This window comes from Macrobrachium nipponense, chromosome 30 (assembly GCF_015104395.2).
Source record: "Macrobrachium nipponense isolate FS-2020 chromosome 30, ASM1510439v2, whole genome shotgun sequence".
Classification (NCBI taxonomy): domain Eukaryota; kingdom Metazoa; phylum Arthropoda; class Malacostraca; order Decapoda; family Palaemonidae; genus Macrobrachium; species Macrobrachium nipponense.
This window is the reverse complement of record NC_087218.1, coordinates 57,947,727-57,967,713: the sequence shown is the minus strand read 5'-3', so window position 1 is coordinate 57,967,713 and position 19,987 is coordinate 57,947,727. Positions and strand designations below refer to the sequence as shown.

At 35.3% G+C, this 19,987-nt stretch overlaps 1 protein-coding gene across 4 annotated transcripts in view; it reads left to right on the top strand.

Annotated features, from left to right (window-relative positions):
* LOC135202557 (uncharacterized) overlaps positions 1-10,196 on the top strand; it is a 536,989-nt gene extending 526,793 nt beyond the window's left edge. For all 4 annotated transcript variants that reach the window (XM_064232038.1, XM_064232036.1, XM_064232037.1 and 1 more), the window contains one exon: positions 3,303-10,196. In XM_064232038.1, coding sequence (XP_064088108.1) covers positions 3,303-6,529 — 3,227 coding nt within the window. In that variant the 3' untranslated portion in view covers positions 6,530-10,196. The remainder of the gene's footprint in view (positions 1-3,302) is intronic.
* The last annotated feature ends 9,791 nt before the right edge of the window (positions 10,197-19,987 follow it).

Sequence of the window (19,987 nt, the reverse complement as noted above, 5' to 3'; positions counted from 1 at the left end):
AGTGTACTCATGTTCGGTTGTGACTCATTTTAATTGTAACTATGAATGATTCTGCTCAGTATGTTATACAGTTGTAATGATTAATTCTTGTCCAACTATACTTCATAATCAAGGCCAGTCTCGCTGGGGAGTTGGTGGGGGCGGGTGGCAAGAGTCAAGGGTGAAATTAAAATAAAAGCATTTTTGAATTAGTAGTTCTTTTTCATGCTAAACAAAGATGCTCAAATAATATTGCTTAGTGCACATGGAATTTGGATATAATCATAATTAGGTAAATGTTTTGATGTTTAATTATTATTTATAATATACTGTATACTGACTATTTATCAGAAATAGATAAAAATTCTATACAGTGGCCACTTGAGTGAATGCAAGATGCACTTATTTTCGTAACCAAGTACAATATACTACCTATATGCTATATTTTTGCATATACCAAAGTATTTCTGTGGCATCCCTCCAAGGAGGACTAATGGTCATAATAGTATCAAATAGACTGGAAAACTGACTATTTAGTCTGGTAAGACTGCAGTTACTAAATTTAAAGCTAGGACTGTGAGGAGGTTATTTTTAAATCACAGAAAAAATTATTTCTTGGTCAAATTTATTCGTGTTCCACTAGTTATCCAGCTACTTTCACCACACTTGATACTGCTTACACTTACCATGGTACAAATGGAAAATTTTACTGAAGGTATTTTGCAAAATTCCTTTGGCCCTTAAGAGCTGCATTGCATTGTATGATATCTTCCTACCTTGCTGTCTAGCCTCTCTGAATCTACTTTGATCCAGTTTTTACCACTCATACAAGAACAAACCCCTTAAGAATGCAGGCAGTCTCCGGGTTACGATGGGGGTTCTGTTCTTGAGACGCGTTGTAAGCCGAAAATCGTCGTAAGCCGGAACATCATCAAAAATCTTAAGAAACCTTACTTTTAATGCTTTGGGTGCATTGAAAACTATGTAAACTGCATTCTTAGTGCATTTTTCATCAAAACAACATTCAAATTGATTATTTTGCATTTTTGGTGTCATATTTCATCTGCCAAAACCGTCGTAACCCTGGGACTGCCTGTACTGTGTTCTAGTTTAACTTCCCCATAACAACTACAAGTAGCCATGGCATAATTTTTATTAGAATGGTGAAGCAATAATGAAGGTCTTCCACAATGAAGTATGCAGGGGTTACAAGTTTTAAGTATTCAGGGGCTATCTGTTGGTTGTCAATTGAATGTAAACCGTTTTACTGAAATTGGATTTAAAGTTTTGTTGCCTCACACCACCTGAACTTTCTTACTTTTGTAGTAAAATGGTGCAAAGTGATTTTAGTGATTTTGATGCATTTTCAAAATGAAAATCACTTACATTTGGTGATTTTAAATCAAAATAAAAATCACCTGAAATTTTGGGATTTAGAAATAAAATCAAAATCACGACTTGATTTCAAAATCGTGATTTTGATTTTGAAAATCAAACTTTATCTGTTATAATATAATATGATATATATTATAATATCTATATATATAGATATATATATTATTATATATAATTAATATAATTTATATATAATATATATATATACAGTGGACCCCCGTATTTGCGTTCTCCAGATTCGCGGACCCACACATTCGTGGTTTTCTCTCAGGAACATTTCCCTGCATTATTTGCAGAAATTTTGCATATTCGCAGTATTTTTTCTATTAGAAATATCCTCAAATTCTGTTTTTTTTTTTTTTTTTTTTTTTTTTATCAATTTCATCATAAGATGCACTTTTTGTGATAAATAAAACTATTAAAAAGTCAAGTATAAAAATTTTTAGTGGGTTTTTCTTGGGTTTTAATTAACAAAATAGGAGGTTTTAAGGCATTTTCATAGGGGTTCCAACTATTCACGGGGGGAGTGGGGGCGTCTGGTAACTAACAAAATAGGAGGTTTTAAGCATTTTCATAGGGGTTCCAACTATTCACGGTGGGGACGTCTGGTACAAGATATATTATATATTATATTATATATATATATATATATCATATATTATATTCAGTATATATATATATATATATATATATATATACATATATATATATGCATTATTATCATTTCTTTTTTATACGCTATTATTATTGTTATAACTGCTAAGTAGTTTATGGATGGTAGTTATTTTCATCTGGTATATGAAATTTGTACAACCTAACTAAAGAATTTAATTTATATTAAACTGTATACCTCTAACATTTTTCAATGGATCTAATTTATTATGATTTACTTGTATGAATTCTACTGGGGTGTATCATGCACAAAATCTCTGCTCCCAATGGATTTTGCTGAATATTCAATTCTTTTACTTTTATTTTTCATTACAGGAATTGTCAAAATATATCTTTACAGTTTACAAATTACTAGGTAGTTACTTTACAGATTAGTAGATAGTTACTCTTCATTTCAGCATTAATTTTTTATTACAAGGGATAAGTATAAAGTAGAATTTGTAGATTTTCATTTTATATAGACTTAGTAATTTATACTGAATACTCTCATATTAGTCCTGCTAATGAATATTTTTTTATTAGTTCAGCTAATCATATACATAGTACATACTTAATGAATTACAGGTAGTTATTACTTTATTCTCTAAAAAAAATTTTCTCTAAAAAGGGATATCCATACTTAATTTAAGATAATACTACCATATTTAAACAATAGTACCGCAGTCATAATAATCACAGGACATAAAGGTCTCAAGTAGTATGTGCAGTTGGTTCTCAAGATTGGTTGTCAGATTATTCCGCTAACTGTATTTCTTAATTTTGCATTTATTTTTAGTAACTCTTTTCAAAATAATCTAGCAACTGGTGCATGATGGTTATGAAATTTTCATGTACTTGACAGGTAATGCAGACCTAGTATTGTACAAAATTACATTGGTTTTTATGAAGTATCACAGAAGTAATGTTGTATTTTATTTTAACATCTTAGCTGTGGAAAGAGACTTTAGTTTCTTGAGTAACAGATATAATAATTTTGTATATACAATAGTTATTAATTTTAATTATAGAATAAAACTTGGAACATTTTTATGATATGGTCTTCCCAAGTCCCTACAACATAATGATGCCATTGATTATTTTAAGTCTAAATTTCTGTTTACATACATATACGTAGTGAAACAATGGTAATTATTGTGGAGAAAAATTGTTTTATGTAATTAGCACTAGTGGTTATGCAATGCTGTAATTTGGGCTTTATTTAGACTTAATTTTGTTTTTTCAATCTTTTAGAAATCTAATCAATAATATTTTTGCAGATACGGAATCTGGAAGTGGAGACGGACTCCTAGACTTAGATACGCCACGACCTCATTTGCCAGACTTGGTCACTCACAGAACGCCATCTACACAGTTGACAGTTGAGAATGTCCGGCATCATGATCAGTTGATGCAAGGACAAGAATCTGAAGGTAATGATCCTAAAGTTGCCAAAACTGGCATTCTTAAAGGTGGAAAATTGTGGAAGAATGGGGATAGCAAGAAGACTAAGCCTAAAGTGGAAGTTGAAGAAGTTGAGGAACCACGTCGCTCAGTGAGATTCTCAGGTAGAGACGAATATAGCATGTTGGAGAATCTTCCTCTTGACAAGATACCACTAGATGCAGCTAACTCTGCCACACTTGCCAAATTCATGCCTAAATTACGGGAGTTGGGCATGTTGCTTGGAGAACCTCGTGATGACTGGCATGTTGAGTTAAGTCCCATTAATCCTGAACCTGAAGGTAGTGTTGGAATAGCAGGCTTTGACCACCACCATCCACTGGAAGAAGAGAAGCAACCACCTCCACAAATGGATGATGAACAGATTAGTGAATCAATGCAACGTTACGAAGAAATGAGACGCAGGATTGCTGCTGCTGAAGGACGAGATAATACAAGTGTTTGTAGCGATGAGTCCAAAAGTTCTTCTGATTCTCAGTCATCTGATTCTACAATGACAGAAACTAGAATTAGAAGATTAGAAAATTCAGATATGGCACATGTCGCAGGTGGTGTTATGAGAAGTAATAGTGAAGTCAGGAGAGCAATTGAGCACAATAAGCTAAGAAGGTCTCTTATTAGATTCTCCGATGCTAGGAAGAAAGACACAAACAAAAATGAAAGAAATGAGAAAGGTGAGACAACTTCTATTTTGGAAAAATTAAGGTGGCTAACAGCAACAGAAGATGCTACAAATGGGAATACTGATCAAAAAGACGGTGGGGATAATCAGGATGGAGATGGAACTGATGGACAAGAAGCAAAGAAAGAAATTGACCCCAAGGTACTGGAAACCATGGCTCAGTATCGCAAGTTAGCTGAAATGTTTAATAAGACTACATCATTGCGAACAACAGAAATCCTTGTACCTGGTGATGTTCGAGAATGGAAATTAAAGGCAGACCTGTTTCCAGAGCAGAAAAGTACTAGTATAGATTCTACAACTGAGGAATTACAAGAGTCTCACTCAGGATCCACAACGCCAACTGTATACCAAGCCATACCCGTTGTTTCAATTGCTGAACTGGTAAGTGATGAAGATTGTGATAAACTCATTTACAGTGGTGGTGTAAGATATACAAGAGAAGGCACATTACCACCAGCAGAAGAAGGTGATGATGAACAGAAAGGTGTTGAACAACCAGTAGCTGCAAATGCACAAACATCAGATGCAAGGAAACAATTCTTGTCTCAAATGGCAGGTCATACAGGAGTTCCATTAATTAATGGTGTTGCTGGTAATTCACGTGATCGCTCTTCAATGGCTTCAAATTCAGATTCATATACTTTTGATGATATTGATGAAGCTCTGCATGATGATCGATCATCTTCAGTCCCATCATCATCACAGTCATCACCCCGACTGTCTGGTCGCAGTGATATGGATGGAACAAGCACAACAGAAAGTGGATATAGTAGTAATGAAACAAATGGTGAATTGTGTCCAGTTAGTACAGCACAACTATTAGAGTTACCACCAGGAGTTGTAGATGTTGATGAATTAGCAGAGTTTGTACGTCAAGATGCAGGTCGTATGGAACGTCTTCGTCGACGATATGATGCCAGTGACCAAGAAGAATATGGTTTCAATAGAAGGCCATCAGTACGTGGAATCAAACCAAGGTTTGGCTCAACTACAGATCTACTAAACCAAATGGCAACACAGCTGGCCCCACCAGCAATGGCTCAGCCTGGAATGGCTGGTTCCCATATGACTTGGCCTTACAGGGATGCTGGTGATGAAGATGCAGCTCCACAACGTCGAAGAGCAGCAGCTAACAGAGCTGTTCTTCCTGCTTTACAGGAGGATATGCTTTATGTCCCTACATCTGATCTTTCTCCTCAGACTGCATCATCTCCTTCCACATCAACAGCCACAGCTACCTCGCTTACGCACACAAAGTCACCAAGAGTAGTTCATGTGTATGCAAGCACAGGAGATTTGAGAGCCCCACCACCACCTCGGCTTCAAGGTCCCCGAGAATCTCCACCACCTGATTTAATCCGGCCAGGTGCAGCTCCAAATCCTAATAGGCCTCACATTCATGTTTCAGTGTCCCAAGTACCTCTACATGGATCTGTACAAAGTTTGGTAATGGCTCCACAAATGCCAACACCAAATACTCATGAACACCACCATCCCACATGTAGGAGACCTGCATCTGTACATGGCCACCTACCTCCTGATAATTTAATTAATAGAGGAGTACTTCCACCTCCCACTGTTGTACGTCCTCATTCTACTCTCTCTCATTACCCACCACCCCGTGTTCCTGTTCACTATCATCCCTATGAAGAGCCTCCTATGCCACGATCTCAGTTTGAAGGAGGGCATCCTCCACTTGCCCAGCGAGGTTCTTACCCTGGCACTGTTCCTCCTCCTATTCAGACACCACATTATCAACCACAAGTAATTCCCAATGATCCAGCTCGATACCCCAATCCTCCACCATATGGTTCTCATCCTCATACTCATCAGCAATTGGTTTCTCCAAGAGAAGGAGTGCCGTATCCCAGAACATCTCATCCCCAAGTGCACTCTGTTCCTCAGGTACCCTCTATAGCTCCAGGACCTGTACAGGTACATCAGTGTGGACCTAGGCATCCACCTCAACCTAGAATGGTAGGCTCAGTAACAGAACCATCCTGTTCATCAGTTTGGTCTCATCAATTAATACCCCCAGGAAATGTGCATCAGGCTTTTCCTCCTCATCCTGTGTCTAGTCATTTGAGCTACACTACTCCCATAGTACCAGAAAGTGGCATCCCTGCTAGACCATCAGGCTTATCAGTTGGGCCCTCTATAGGACCCCCGATGGGAACAACTCTTATTAATGGTACTATTGGGAAATTAGAAGGCTTAAGGGATGAACGTGGTGTTCCAGAAGGAGCGTCCTCTTCACCCCGAGGGCCCTCAGACCCTCAGTACCCTCCACCTCATGCTTCTCCAACACGTGACTCCACCATATTACACCGACATCCTCCTCCCATGAACATGACCTGAGTGGGAGTGTTAGTGAGGTAGCAAAGTGCATTCATATGTGGTTGATACCCCACCAATTCAAGTTCTGAACAGGCAAAGGCCAGACAAGTTCTTGACAGGCAAAGCCTAAACCAAATCCCCGCCTGGTACTGGCAGGTCCAGTCTAGCTAAAGTGGCTTTAGTCCACTCCTACAACAGCCGGATATAAAATACCGACTTGTAACTGCATAACATGAAATGCTCATTGACTCAATCACAAAAAATTTTTATAGTGTGAAAGTGTCAAGCTGCCATGTACAGTACTCACTTTGGCACATACTGTGTCTTCCTTGGTGATCTGTGAAAAGATAATCGTTGCCAAACAATTCATGACCAAAAGAACAAAACAAAGCTCTCAGTAGTGTGCACATTGCAAAATACTAAAACTATTTTGTTATGAAAATGAGGGGGTAAAGACAATCCTTTTTAATTTTTTCTTACCTTAGTGAAGTAACCTACTAATTGTACTTATATACAGTTTCTTGTAGGGTGCATGTGACAATATGTAGATGTTCATTATCATTGATGTAAATGATTACAATTCCATATAAAAGTGAATTTTGATATACTTAAGATTAAAACTACTGTATTACTTTTTTTATAATTGGAAAGTTGATGCCATAACAGTTGCTGATATGCAGAGGTACAGTGATGTTGCAGATTAATTAGCAATAGAATATTTTGTATGCGTATATATTGTAATATATATTTATTTACATTTAACTGGCTGTTGTTTAAGAAGTACTTACATCCGAAAAGTAACGGCTGGCTGTTGTTTAAGAAATATTAAACTCGCTCAGAAAGACATTTTCTCCAGTATGGAGAAAGTTTTATTTGAAAATAGCTTTCAGGTAACAGTTTCCCTTATATTTCATTTGATCTGGCATTTTCTGTCAAGGAAAATGTTTTGATTTATGAGCTTCTTGCTCGAAGTTTGTGTTGTCCTTCAGTTAGCATGTCCTTGGTAGAGGGGTCTGTCTTTTGGATTAAGAATATGCTCGCTGGTTAATTTGACAGGACTCTTTTAGTTTATTTACAGTTAAGTAGCAATATCCATATCTGTACCCCTTATGACACCCTAATATCTGTCTTAAAATGTCGCAGTATTTTCATGCAGCGAAAATAGCTTGCGACAAAACCACAAAATAATCCCTTATCAGTATGTATTCAGTGGCAGGAAAAGATTGTATTTTCTTTGAATTTTCTTGCCAGAGTTCAAAAGTAGCTGTGGATTAACTTGAATGTTATAGTGAATAAAGGAAATAAATACTGTATTACATACTAATTATTCTAAGTTTGCAATTAGTGCTTTCATACTTTTTTTGCTCAAAAATTAATGTAAAAATAAAACAATTTTTTTTTTATTATTTAAACTTATTACTAAATAATCAAACATTACAACCAAAGACTAGGTTTAGGCAGCTAATGATGAAAAATAAAGGTCTTGTAGTTTTCATGCATTTCTGATATTGACCTCAAGAAAGGTAAACAAAGAAAACATCACTGTACCCACTACTCAGCATCACAGTAATGCCTTTTTTTTTTCCTTTTAACATATAAGAGCATGATAAAATTTTGTATTTATAAATAACATCATATCAGACTTCATTCAAAATATCTTGAACAGGTGATTCTTAAAGAGGTTTATATTGAAAATACAATACAACATGTACTACTTTTGCGTAAAATAATTTTAAGCTCGTTTTTTTTAACAGAGTTTTATCAATAATTTTAGTAAAAAATAACCATTCCATGTTGAACATATCTGAGTGAAATTTGTTCATGGATTTTATCATTTTTTTCAAACTATTAGATCAAAACTTGTGACAAATACTGTAATGCTTTTCAGAATAAGTTGTACTACAGGTATTCCCCTTTATGTTCTTAGCTACAGTATTAAATATTTTATTTCACAATGAAAGTACAGGATAAGCACACTATTACTCTCAAAACTTGCTGAAAATGCAATGTTGAATCTTACAAAGGCAAAAGTGCTGTAGAGCATTTTCTTATAATATACAAGATATTAGATCTTGAGACAGACTTTTTGAATAAATCAAAGGTTTTTTCTCTGTATTCTACAATTGTAAAATTTTAGAATGGGAGAAATAAAGTGACATTATTTCCTACATACAGCTGTTGTTAACCATGCTGTCATATAGGTTATACAAATAAATGTACAGGTTTTGTAATACTGCACACAACTGGTAATGTGTATTATATCAAACTGATAATTTTATCTTCTATCTGCTTTTGGAATTATGATTCTACTTTCAACTGGTTTTCTTTTTTCAGTACAAATTTTTCAGTATTACAAATGAAAAATTAATGTACATTCAATGAAATTGGGTGGTGATCTTTGTTTTGTTTAATTTTTTTTTATATAATTTCCTTTCTCACTGTGGTTCTTCTACGGCACTTAAATTAATTTTTGGTGCTAATGTTCTGCAATACAGTTTTGTAATAATATTTAATCAAATTACTAGTAGGATGGCAAAAGCACCTACGTTGGTGTCCCTTACCATAACACAAATGTTACTACAGCAGCCACTGAGCGCAATAATATGCCCTGTATATTTTCATGTTGCCATACAAATGTTGTAAAATAATCATATATACCAAGCACTGCATTTAAGTTGTTTTTTGCAGTGCTATAGAATTCTGTTGAAGGATTTTATACTGTTTTCATTGATATGAGAGTAATGCTAAACTGCAAATGTGTTCATATGGTGTGTATGTTGTGTCTGATGCCAGTTGGGAGACCGAGTGATTTTAGGATGTTAATATGGCTTCACTATGCCAAAGATGTATTATAGATAGAGAATATACTATATAAACAATATATAAAGACATTTTATTATGTACAGTTTTTACTGTACAAAATCAAGCTTTCAATTTGTATTATTCATATGCCAAGTGCTATAGAACTGTTGATGATGACTGAGGCCATTTCTAATTTTTATTTAAAATATCTATTTAAAACTATGTACAGTAGTTTAAATTAATGCTTTCAGGTTGATAAATAACAATGTGAAAGTTTCAGAAAAGTTCTTTAGTTTTTTTTAAGAATTAGAATTTAAAATATTTTAATCGCATTTGCGTATAAAAATACACAAATTTATGCACTTGACAATGAAGAATATGTTCTTACAATTTATTCTTTGTGACAAAGATTGTTGCTTTATACTTTAAAAATATTTTGTTTCATAGGGCTACTTTTATAAAATCACATCAATCGATTTCAGAGTATGTACATCAAGTTTTCCCGTGTAAAAAAATTTAATCTGAAGTTCAAGTTTTTGTTGTTTGAGCAAAACAAGTGCCAAGGTAAAGTAATATTTACAGAATATAAACCTGGGCTGCGGGCAGGAAGGATGTCAGTAAACAGGAGGGGAATCTTTTAATCAAAGAATATTTCTACTCTTGTATTTTACTCCTTAAAAACTGTTCTTCCTCCTCCCTGTGGAAATTATTAGCCCAGCTTTTATATAGATATCCTTCATACAATCTGTTGACCAATTCTAAACAACATGGAATGTACACAATTTGTAAATATGTCATGTAATTTTGTTGTAAGTAGAAAGTAACACATTTTTATCATGTGTTGTACAAATGTACATCTTTCACTTGGAAGTAAATCTTCTGCAAATTTTGTGTTTGATTCACCCATACCTTATGTTTTCTCTACTTAAGGAAACTGTTATTGGCGCTATACATATAAAAAAATTAGAAAATTGTCATGGGTAAAAATCCCACTTTAAGAGGATTGAAATATTATGAATAATCAAAAGGCATTCACAATTTATGTGGCAAATTTTTCATTGTGTTCAGTAAGAAAAATTCAGTTTTTTTTATTACATGAGATGATTTTTTTTTAAATGAACCCATTCATCTTATATTACCAATTCCATTAATGAGGAAATAGCAGTCATAATTACTTACATTGATCAAGATTTTGAGATCTCTAATATGCATCTCTGCATCACTAAACAACTTTCTGTGCCAGATCAAAAACCATAATGTGGGGGAGGGAGGATTATTGGGTTTGTATGATAACATGATAAAAATAGTTTGTCATAGCCATGTTGATCATATAATATTGCATAAGTAGCAGCTATTTACGTAGGCCAGTGGAGAGATAACCTCATTGGTGTAGCTATGTAAAGGAATGATGTAGATCAGAAGTCAACCCCTGTAGTTCCAGCCATGAAAGTAATGGGCATGTAAAAAACATTGGCAAGTTTGCATTACATAGTACCTTACATAGCATGAGTTATGGTAAAAAAAAAAATCCAGTTTGAAAATTATCTTTAACCAATTCTTTGAATGGGTCGCATCCCCATATAAGACATTGAGTTACTAACACAATTCAAGGAAGCCAGAACAAAAATGGAAAGAAGTTTTCATCTTCAAATGCCAAAGCCAGGTTAGTCATGGAAATCCTACATAGTGTCACGATTCCATGTCAACATATGAACCCCCTTATTTTGGAACCACCTTGACGTGGCGAGGGGCTCTTGAACCTCAGGAATTTCTTCCCAGGTTCGAACCCAAGAGTCCCATATGACATTACATATTTTTGGGTTAATATCTGGATTTTTCCACTTTTGTCAAAATTTCCAGTATCTAATAAATAAGAAAACATATCATAAATGACTTTGATTGAAGTTAAATTCGAAGCTAAATAGTGGGAAATGTGGTAGATCCAACATCTACCCGACAATGTTCGGACCTGGTTTTCCAGGCGGAGCTATTCTGTGGAACTGGACCACGGATTCCAGCAGGGCCTGGTTCTTCGGGTTTGCCCATGACTTGGTTAGGATGGGGATAATTGTATTTTCGTAATACTCTTAGTCCTACCAAGCGGGTATTGTTTACACTTGGGCCATACTAATCATGTTATACCATCCCCTTTTGGGGTAGGGTAGGGATGCGGACATTTGGGAGTCATTTCTCACTTGTGCCATTGGCGGAAGATTTAACTTCACGAAAATCCAATGACATCTTTTCAAAATGTATGATTATTTTTTAATGCATCTAATTTTTTATGATAAATACGACTAAAGTTTTTAGTACCCCTGGGCCTCTTGATGGACAAAATTCGGCACACTTGACTACCACTGGAAAAAATTTATCATGATATCTTTTCAAAATGTATATTATTTTTTAATGCATCTAATTTTTTATGATAAATACGACTAGAGTTTTTAGTGCCCCTGGGCCTCTTGATGGACAAAATTCGGCACAGTTGATGACCACTGGAAATCTATCCCTGAATCTCCCTTCATCAGTTCAATATAATAATGCAGCAAAGGAACATCCAGCTCCAAATAAATAAAATGATCCTAAACAGCCAGCAGGGCCCCATAGAAATTCTTCAAAAAAGTAAAAACCAATCTGAAGGTACAATCATCATAACATTGGAACCATACGTTACAGAGAAAGGAAACAAATGTGATACATAGATAACCCACATCAGGCAAGGTCCAAAAAGAAGTAGAAATTTTCGTCTTAATCCAACACTGGTGCATTTTGATCGCCTTTTTGGACCAGATAACTGGTCGAGATTCCTAGTTCTTAAAGCTGAAAATAAAATATCAACAGCAATTGAAAAAGAAACCCACAAAATCACTTTGTAACTTGTTTACTTCTACGTAATTACATTTAATTTCACTCCGGAGTGAAATTAAATGTAAATACTTTGAAGTAAACAAATTACAAAGTGATTTTGTGGGTTTCTTTTTCAATCTTCAGAAGGAAGCTGAAAGAAGTTTTTGTTTGTATCAACAGCAATACTAGAAAACAAATTACTGAACGTATCTCCAACACAAGAAATGGTATGCCGATATATCAAAGAAAATGAATTGTTACTTCAGGTAACCACGAAAAAACAATCCACCACCTTTTTTAAACATCAAAGAAATAAATGGCACAAAAATAACAATAATAAGTCATGAAACATTAAATTATATACAGGGCACAGTCATTTTACCCAACATTGAAGGACTACCCTCAAAACACTTGATATTTGACTCCCTTAAGTAAGATACAGTAATATACATGATTTAGAAGTCTACTCATCCAAGTAGGAAACATAAAAATAAACAAATTAATATTGCAAAAATAAAATTTACAGGCCAAGATCTCCTACTCAAAATCAAAATTCTTAGACAAAATAGAGAAGTGCGTCCATTTATATCAAAACACTTCAGTGTACTCAATGTTCAAAGTATGGGCACTCATACAAAAAATGCCATAATAAAGCAGTATGCGCAGTGTGTGCATCAGACACCCATACAACTACATAATTGGAAATATAAATCTCCAAAATGTACTAACTGTGGACAATCCCATCACGCAAAACCTAAAGAATGCTCCTTTTATCAATACAACACAGAGCTCCAGTTGTTGATGAATAGAACAGGAAAGTCAGTCAAAGAAGCTAGACTCGAGCTAAAAGTAAGAGGAGTCAGTAATCCATCTAAAAGCCACTCTTTCGCAAATGTACAAACTGATTCTCATATCAATAATACTGAACCCCAAAACAAGCATGTTGATATATCCACCAGTACCACTACTAACATAGAAGAATCAGATATCATGGAAAAGAACTTCCAATGGAAGAGGAGTCAAATAATAATAATAATAATCGAAATATAAAAAAGAGAAGAATACTGGAACGAACCCCACCTAAGGGAAAAAGGTAAATATTGAAAATTACAATCAATCCAAAGAAACTCCACTAACACCAGGAGAAAATTTTAAAAAAGATATTGCACTAACTTCATCACAAGTGGAAATACACAGTTACCCCCAATCCCAATCAAACCACCAACATCTGGAAAGTAAAGAATCAATAAATCGCCCTTTACAATTCCCATCAAATAATACTAATGAAAATCATACCATTAAACCAAACCAAAATATAACTGTCCCTCCCCAACCATCCACAAGACCCAAATATTCCATTAACAACAACAAAACAAATAACCCTTCAAACCGACAGTCCTTATCACTACAGAAAAGGACCAATAGAATTACAAAACCAGAAATTTTTAAAGCTAGACCAAATACTTCTGAACCAATAATTACCATTACCAAATATGCTTCGTCTTGTGGTTGTAATGAGTGCTTCGTAAGTATATATAACCAATTAACCACCAAGACAGAGGACAGAGTACTAAATTGTATTGACAATTTTATTAAATTAAGGGAATGCCCTTTAACACATCAACATGAGAACGAATTATGTTCTGAATCCCTAAAATACAAAAAGGAAATTATAAAATAAAAAATAGACTTATTATTATTCAATTATGAAAAACAAACAACTGCTGAATCTAATAACCAACATACAAATACAACAATTAAAAAATCAAAAATAAATTAAAATGCGTATAAACTTCGAGGCAAAGTAAAATCGGCATTCAATTTACAGAATTTAACACCAATTCCTCCTTTTATAATGTAATATAAAATTATTCACTATAATATAAATGGCCTCTTAACCCGACTGCGTCTGGGTGAATTACAAAGAATCATACGAGACCACAACCCAATATGTACATGCCTACAACACATAGTATCTAACCCCACAAACATTTGACAGTACAAAATTGCTTATTATTCACCAACTGATGGTGAAAAACTAGGCACAGCAATATATGTTCATAATAGTATCACCTATGAACTTTTAACTTACCATCTTTATCATATCAGATAACAGTTATCAAATTATATGTGCCGGACGAAAATATGATCACAATTTGTAACTTATACACAACTAACCAAATTCTAGCTCGAATTTCAGTGATCTACCAGCATTAATTAGTAATCTGCATGAATCCCTACTTATAGTAGAAGATTTGAACGCTCGTAGTCCCATTTGGGATAACAGTCACCCTGATGAAGCACCAGGAACAAACTTAGAGATAGTATATGTATTGGAGCATGACCTATGCTGCCTAAACGAAAGTGATGTGCCAACTTACTTCTCCAGTACCCACTTAACCTTTTCTTCAGTGGAGATTTCGCTATGCTCAGTCGACTTAGCTGAAAGACTAGAGTGGAATGTCCTGGATGACTCGTATACCAGTGACCACTTCCCCATAGTCCTTAATTATTTAAATAATAATTTAATATTGCCACCTGTAAAAGATAATATCCAAAAAGCGGATTGGGACAATTGCAATCTACATACCAGAAATATACCACCATTTCCGCATAACCAAAGTCACAATACAACATGTGAATTCTTCACGGATTTCATAATGAATGCTGCTGATAAAAGCATACCTAAAACAAGGCCACGCCCAAATAAATTCACTGTCCCATGGTGGACTCCAACCTTAGCAACTTTAAGCAAAATTAAACACGTATTAAGTCGAAGTCTTAGCAGAATCAAGACACGGCTCAAAGCCCTCAACAAATTGCCCCACCATACAAATATACTAAACAAGATAGTGGTCATCAACCTAACAATCAATTATATTAAACCTTTATATAACAAATATAATGCTAAATTTCGAAAACTTGTAATATCTGAGAAAATATTATCATGGAAAAATTATGTCTCCAGCTTGTCAACAAATACATCTATGGAAGATATTTGGCAAAAAATAAGAAAAATAAATGGAAAATATATAAGACACCCAAGAAGTGCAATAAACCAAAATGGGAAACTAATTATAATGACCCATATGAAATCTCGAATACAATAGGGAAACACTTTGAAAACATAAGTGCTTACTTCAATCTAAATGAACATTTTCGAAAAATAAGAACATAGGGAACAAATACTATACTAAATTTTGAAACTATTGAAGATCTAGAATATATTTACGCATTTAATATGAATGAATTAGACAATGCTCTAGATTCATGTCATCCATCGGCCCCAGGCCATGATCAAATATAATTGGAAATTATACAAAATCTAGCCCCCATTGCCAAATCATATTTACTAAAATTCTGGATGAAAAGCGTTTTTCCAGATAAATGGAAACATGCTATCATTATCCCAATAAACAAACCTGGGAAAGATTCAAGTTATTCATCCAATTATAGACATATATCTTTGACAAGCTGTTTATGTAAAATACCAGAAAAAATGGTTAATTCACGACTAACATATGTCATAACTAAAAATTCAACTCTAACACCAACGCAATCAAGATCAATAGCTGGTCGATCAACCCTTGAACCATAAACCTGTCAAAAAAGGATTTAGGGTAATCAGAAAAAATTAACAGTGGTAATATTTTTTGACATAGAAAAGCATATAATACAACATGGAGACAATATAATGCAAAAAACTCACTCTGAAGGTATAAGAGGTCATTTACCAGCTTTTATTAACAATTTTCCATCAGACAGAACTTTCCAGATTCGAATAGAAAATTCTTATTCAAATGTTTATGAATTGGAAGAAGGAATCCCCCATCGCAGTGTCTTAAGCTGCACTCTATTAGCTTTAGCAATCAATGATATTGCAATAAATTTACCAAAAGGAGTTAAAAACAGATTGTATGTTGATGACTTTGCCCTATTTTATACAAGTTGCACTAAGACATGCCCAAAGAATCCTCAATACAGCCATCTCAAATATTACCAGTTGGGTAAATTCAGTAGGATTCCAATTTTCAATGGATAAAACAAATGCAATAATTTTCTGTAAAGATAAAAGATGGTTAAAACAACAAACAATTAAGCTTTATCTTTACAATACCGAAATAAAATTCTGCACAAATGTTAAATACCTAGGAATGGTGTTTGATCAGCCCCTGAACTGGAAAGCACACCTCAGATGCATTAAAGCAAAAGGCATAAAAGCCCTAGCCATATTGAAAAAACTATCACATACCAAATGGGGAACTGGACGTAACACCATGCTTATGTTATATAAAACAACAGTACCATCTATAATAGATTATTATTGTCCAATATATTCATTTGCCTCAGAAGCTACACTAAAAATACTCGATGCACTGCATCATTAAGGAATATGTACGTTTGTGCACGGCAGGATCCTGGTGCACGGGAACATTTCGATCATCCCCTATTTTACCCCTAAAACATTACCGCAACTTGATAACTATGCGTAGGGGCCTTTCCCTTCAAGCATCTCTTGATGCTACCTGCTTTCTGAATTATAATCAAAGATTAAAAAACAAACAACCAAATATTCAATGAATTCACACAATATTAAACCAATTTTCCATCCGGCAATAGAATTCCCACCACCCTGGACTTTGGAAAGAGTAAAAATATGTACTGCTCCATCATATCTACTAAAAAGAAATATGGCAAACAGAAATGTACCGTCAACATGCGTTGGAGCACATCACAAGGAGATCAACTTATGATCCATACAGATGGATCAAAGAGCAACACTGGAGTGGGAGCCTCAGCATTCTCAAAAGATAAGTTAGTTAAGATAAGTCTTCCTCCAGTATAACCAGTATGCACAGCTGAACTCGCAGCCATACGAATCTGAGAAGAGAGCAATTTCCACTATAATTTTCAGTGACTCACGAAGTGCTATTGATGCTATAACTAAGTACAAGTCTACAAATCACCTTGTACAAGAAATCCAAATAAAAATACACCAACTTGTCCAATCGGGCCTATTAATAAAGATATGTTGGATTCCAGCACATGTGGGAACTGAAGGGAACGAAAAAGGAGATACAGCTGCCAAATTAGCTTGCACTATTCCATCAACAATGACACATGCCCAAGTATCAGACTGGATAACCTCAACTCTAATATATCAAGACTGGCAAATAGATTGGACATCAGTGCCAACTACAAACAAATTGAGAAATATAAAAAGCTAAGTTAATTCGTAGATGTCATCATCTGAAAAAGAAAGAGCGAAAGAAGTGCTATTAACAAGACTACGTATAGGACATACTAGATTTTCACACGGTCGTTTGATGTCAAATCCACATCCAGACCCAATGAAATGTAGTACATGCCAGACACCAATGACTGTCCAACACTTATTAGTCGATTGTCCAATTTGGAACCATCAAAGAACTTATATTGGCAAAACACGACACTGAAAGGCGTTCTTGCTGAAGGCAAAGATTTTGTATTAAATAGGATCATCATGTTCCTAAGGAAAACCAGTTTCCTAAATAAAGTTTATTTTCTTTATTAATTCCTGAAAACCAGCCCGAGAAGAGCCGTTGTTAGGCTCAGAGGTCTGGAAAAACAAATAATATAATAATAATAATAATAATAATAACATATGAAACACTGGTGCTCTCTCTCTCTCCAGCTGTTTCACATGTAGTTCTTCCTGAGTAGAGGAGCCTTGTACTCTTTGATGACTAGGTATGTCCAGGAAGTTTGCGAATCACTCTAGCTGGAGGCAAAGAAGAACAGTCAAGATTATTCTGGTGTTCAATGATATCTGCAACTTCATTAGGACCTGCCTGATCAGAATGCAAGGGCCAAAGTTTTAGACATTCAGACTGTTCCACGAGTGCAATGTCACTTCCATCTTCTAGGCCACCAGATCTAGGAGGGGAGAACAATAAACCAAAAGTTTGTGGTTTCGTTCATGGATGTTACAAACAACTTGGGAAGAGTCCTCCGGAACTGCCAAAGAACCCTGCAAATGTTTATTCATCAACCATGTGAAAGGAAAAACTTGCAACTTCCTGTACATACATTGGCAACCACACTCCATGCTTATGAAATAACCTGAAACCAGGGGCTCTGGAAAAAGAAAAGGTAACACTTGATTTTCAGTGATAATGAACATAAAAAACTGACAGCTGTGTAAACAGCTGTTAAAGCCATTCCTGAGAAAAGTATCTAGGTCCACTCAATGGCAGTCACAGTGAGAATTATGCAGGGGCAATATAGACGACTGGATGTGTATTTGATACTTTGTTAAAAGTATAAATTAATCATTGTATAACGAATTAGGAAATATTGCATATTGTTGTATGCTAAATCTGCTACTGGCAGACATGAGAGATCAGTCTGTATTGATATGATAATTTAAAAAATACAAAAAAATATTATTCACAGGGAGAAAACTTCAAGTAGAGAAAACAATGTTGTTGCTGGTAGGTAGGAGTATCCTAATGTCATCTTTTAAATCTGTTGGCAAGAAATAGTCCGAACAGACAAAGGTTTGCGTCGTAGGTTGAAAGGTTTTGATTTTGGTATCCTTCCTTCCTTCAAAGAACCATCAGCCAGTGGCTTGATTTCTCTTTATATGACGGAATCCTGGGGGATGATATGCCTTTTGGACACTTGCCAGAAGTATTGGCACAACCAAACGCTATACAAGTTGGCAATAAACCTAAAACATGAGGACAATACCGAGGACGAATACAATACAATAACGTGCTTCGCTGCACTTGCTATTGTGCGGCGACCGTACCGCTCCCGCTACACTACATCACTGGTACTAATCCGCCAGATGGCAGCATGGTCAAATCTTGGATAAATGGCGCTCTCCATTGAAGTACCTCGACGCTAATTTGAAATTTGCTAGCATATTGTGATTTGTATTGTTCATATTTTTGTTCATATTGTTTTAGTACATTGCACTTGCTGCTTGTATGTTGAATTTTCTTTAGTATTTAGTCTTTCTTTCTGGTGGGTCATGGCGCCACCTGTAAGAACAATGCGACATGTTCATTGTTCCCACTTCCCGCTTTCGGTCTGAATAAAATTCTACCGACGACAACACAAGTGTATCAATCAGCCCCTTCCTGGAACTCTGTTAATAAGTGAAACTAATCCTAGAAAGTCTAGAACTTAGTAAGGTTATGGGCCCAGAACACATCGGGATTGATTGAAAAGTGTGATATCGTCCAGACTGAAGAAAGTGTTAGCCTATAGCTAAGCTTCCCTTAAGCGTTTCATCAAGAAGTAAGTTCAAGATGTCCGAATGTGAAGAAAGGGAAGAGACCTCCAAGAAGATCCTCCTACAGTGTGATGGGGCAAACTACTACCCATGGTCGAAGAGGTTCGAAGCAAGACTGATTGACAAGAACTGTTGGAATGCCATTGAACCTGGGTTTAGGAATGACATCCATGATAATGAGAATGAAGAAGAGGCCTTGGCTGAGCTCAACCAAGAACAAGCCAGAGTTGATCGCCGAGCTTGGGGAGTCATTATCGAGGCGCTGCACAGCTCTACTCTCTATGATGTTGGTGAGTTTAAATTTGCAAAGAAAGTGTGGGACACACTTAAGGAAATGTACAGTGAATTTGGGATTATTCACACTATGCTATTTTTCAAGGAAATGGCTAGGTTGGATAAAGTGCCATCAATGCCAATGGCAGATTACATTTCCGAGATGCATGAGTTGATTTAGAAGGTGAGAATGGGTGACATCCAATAAATGGCACTTGCTTTGCTGCTTTCTTGCTACTTGGTCTACCACTCAGGGAGTATGATGCTTTTGTGAG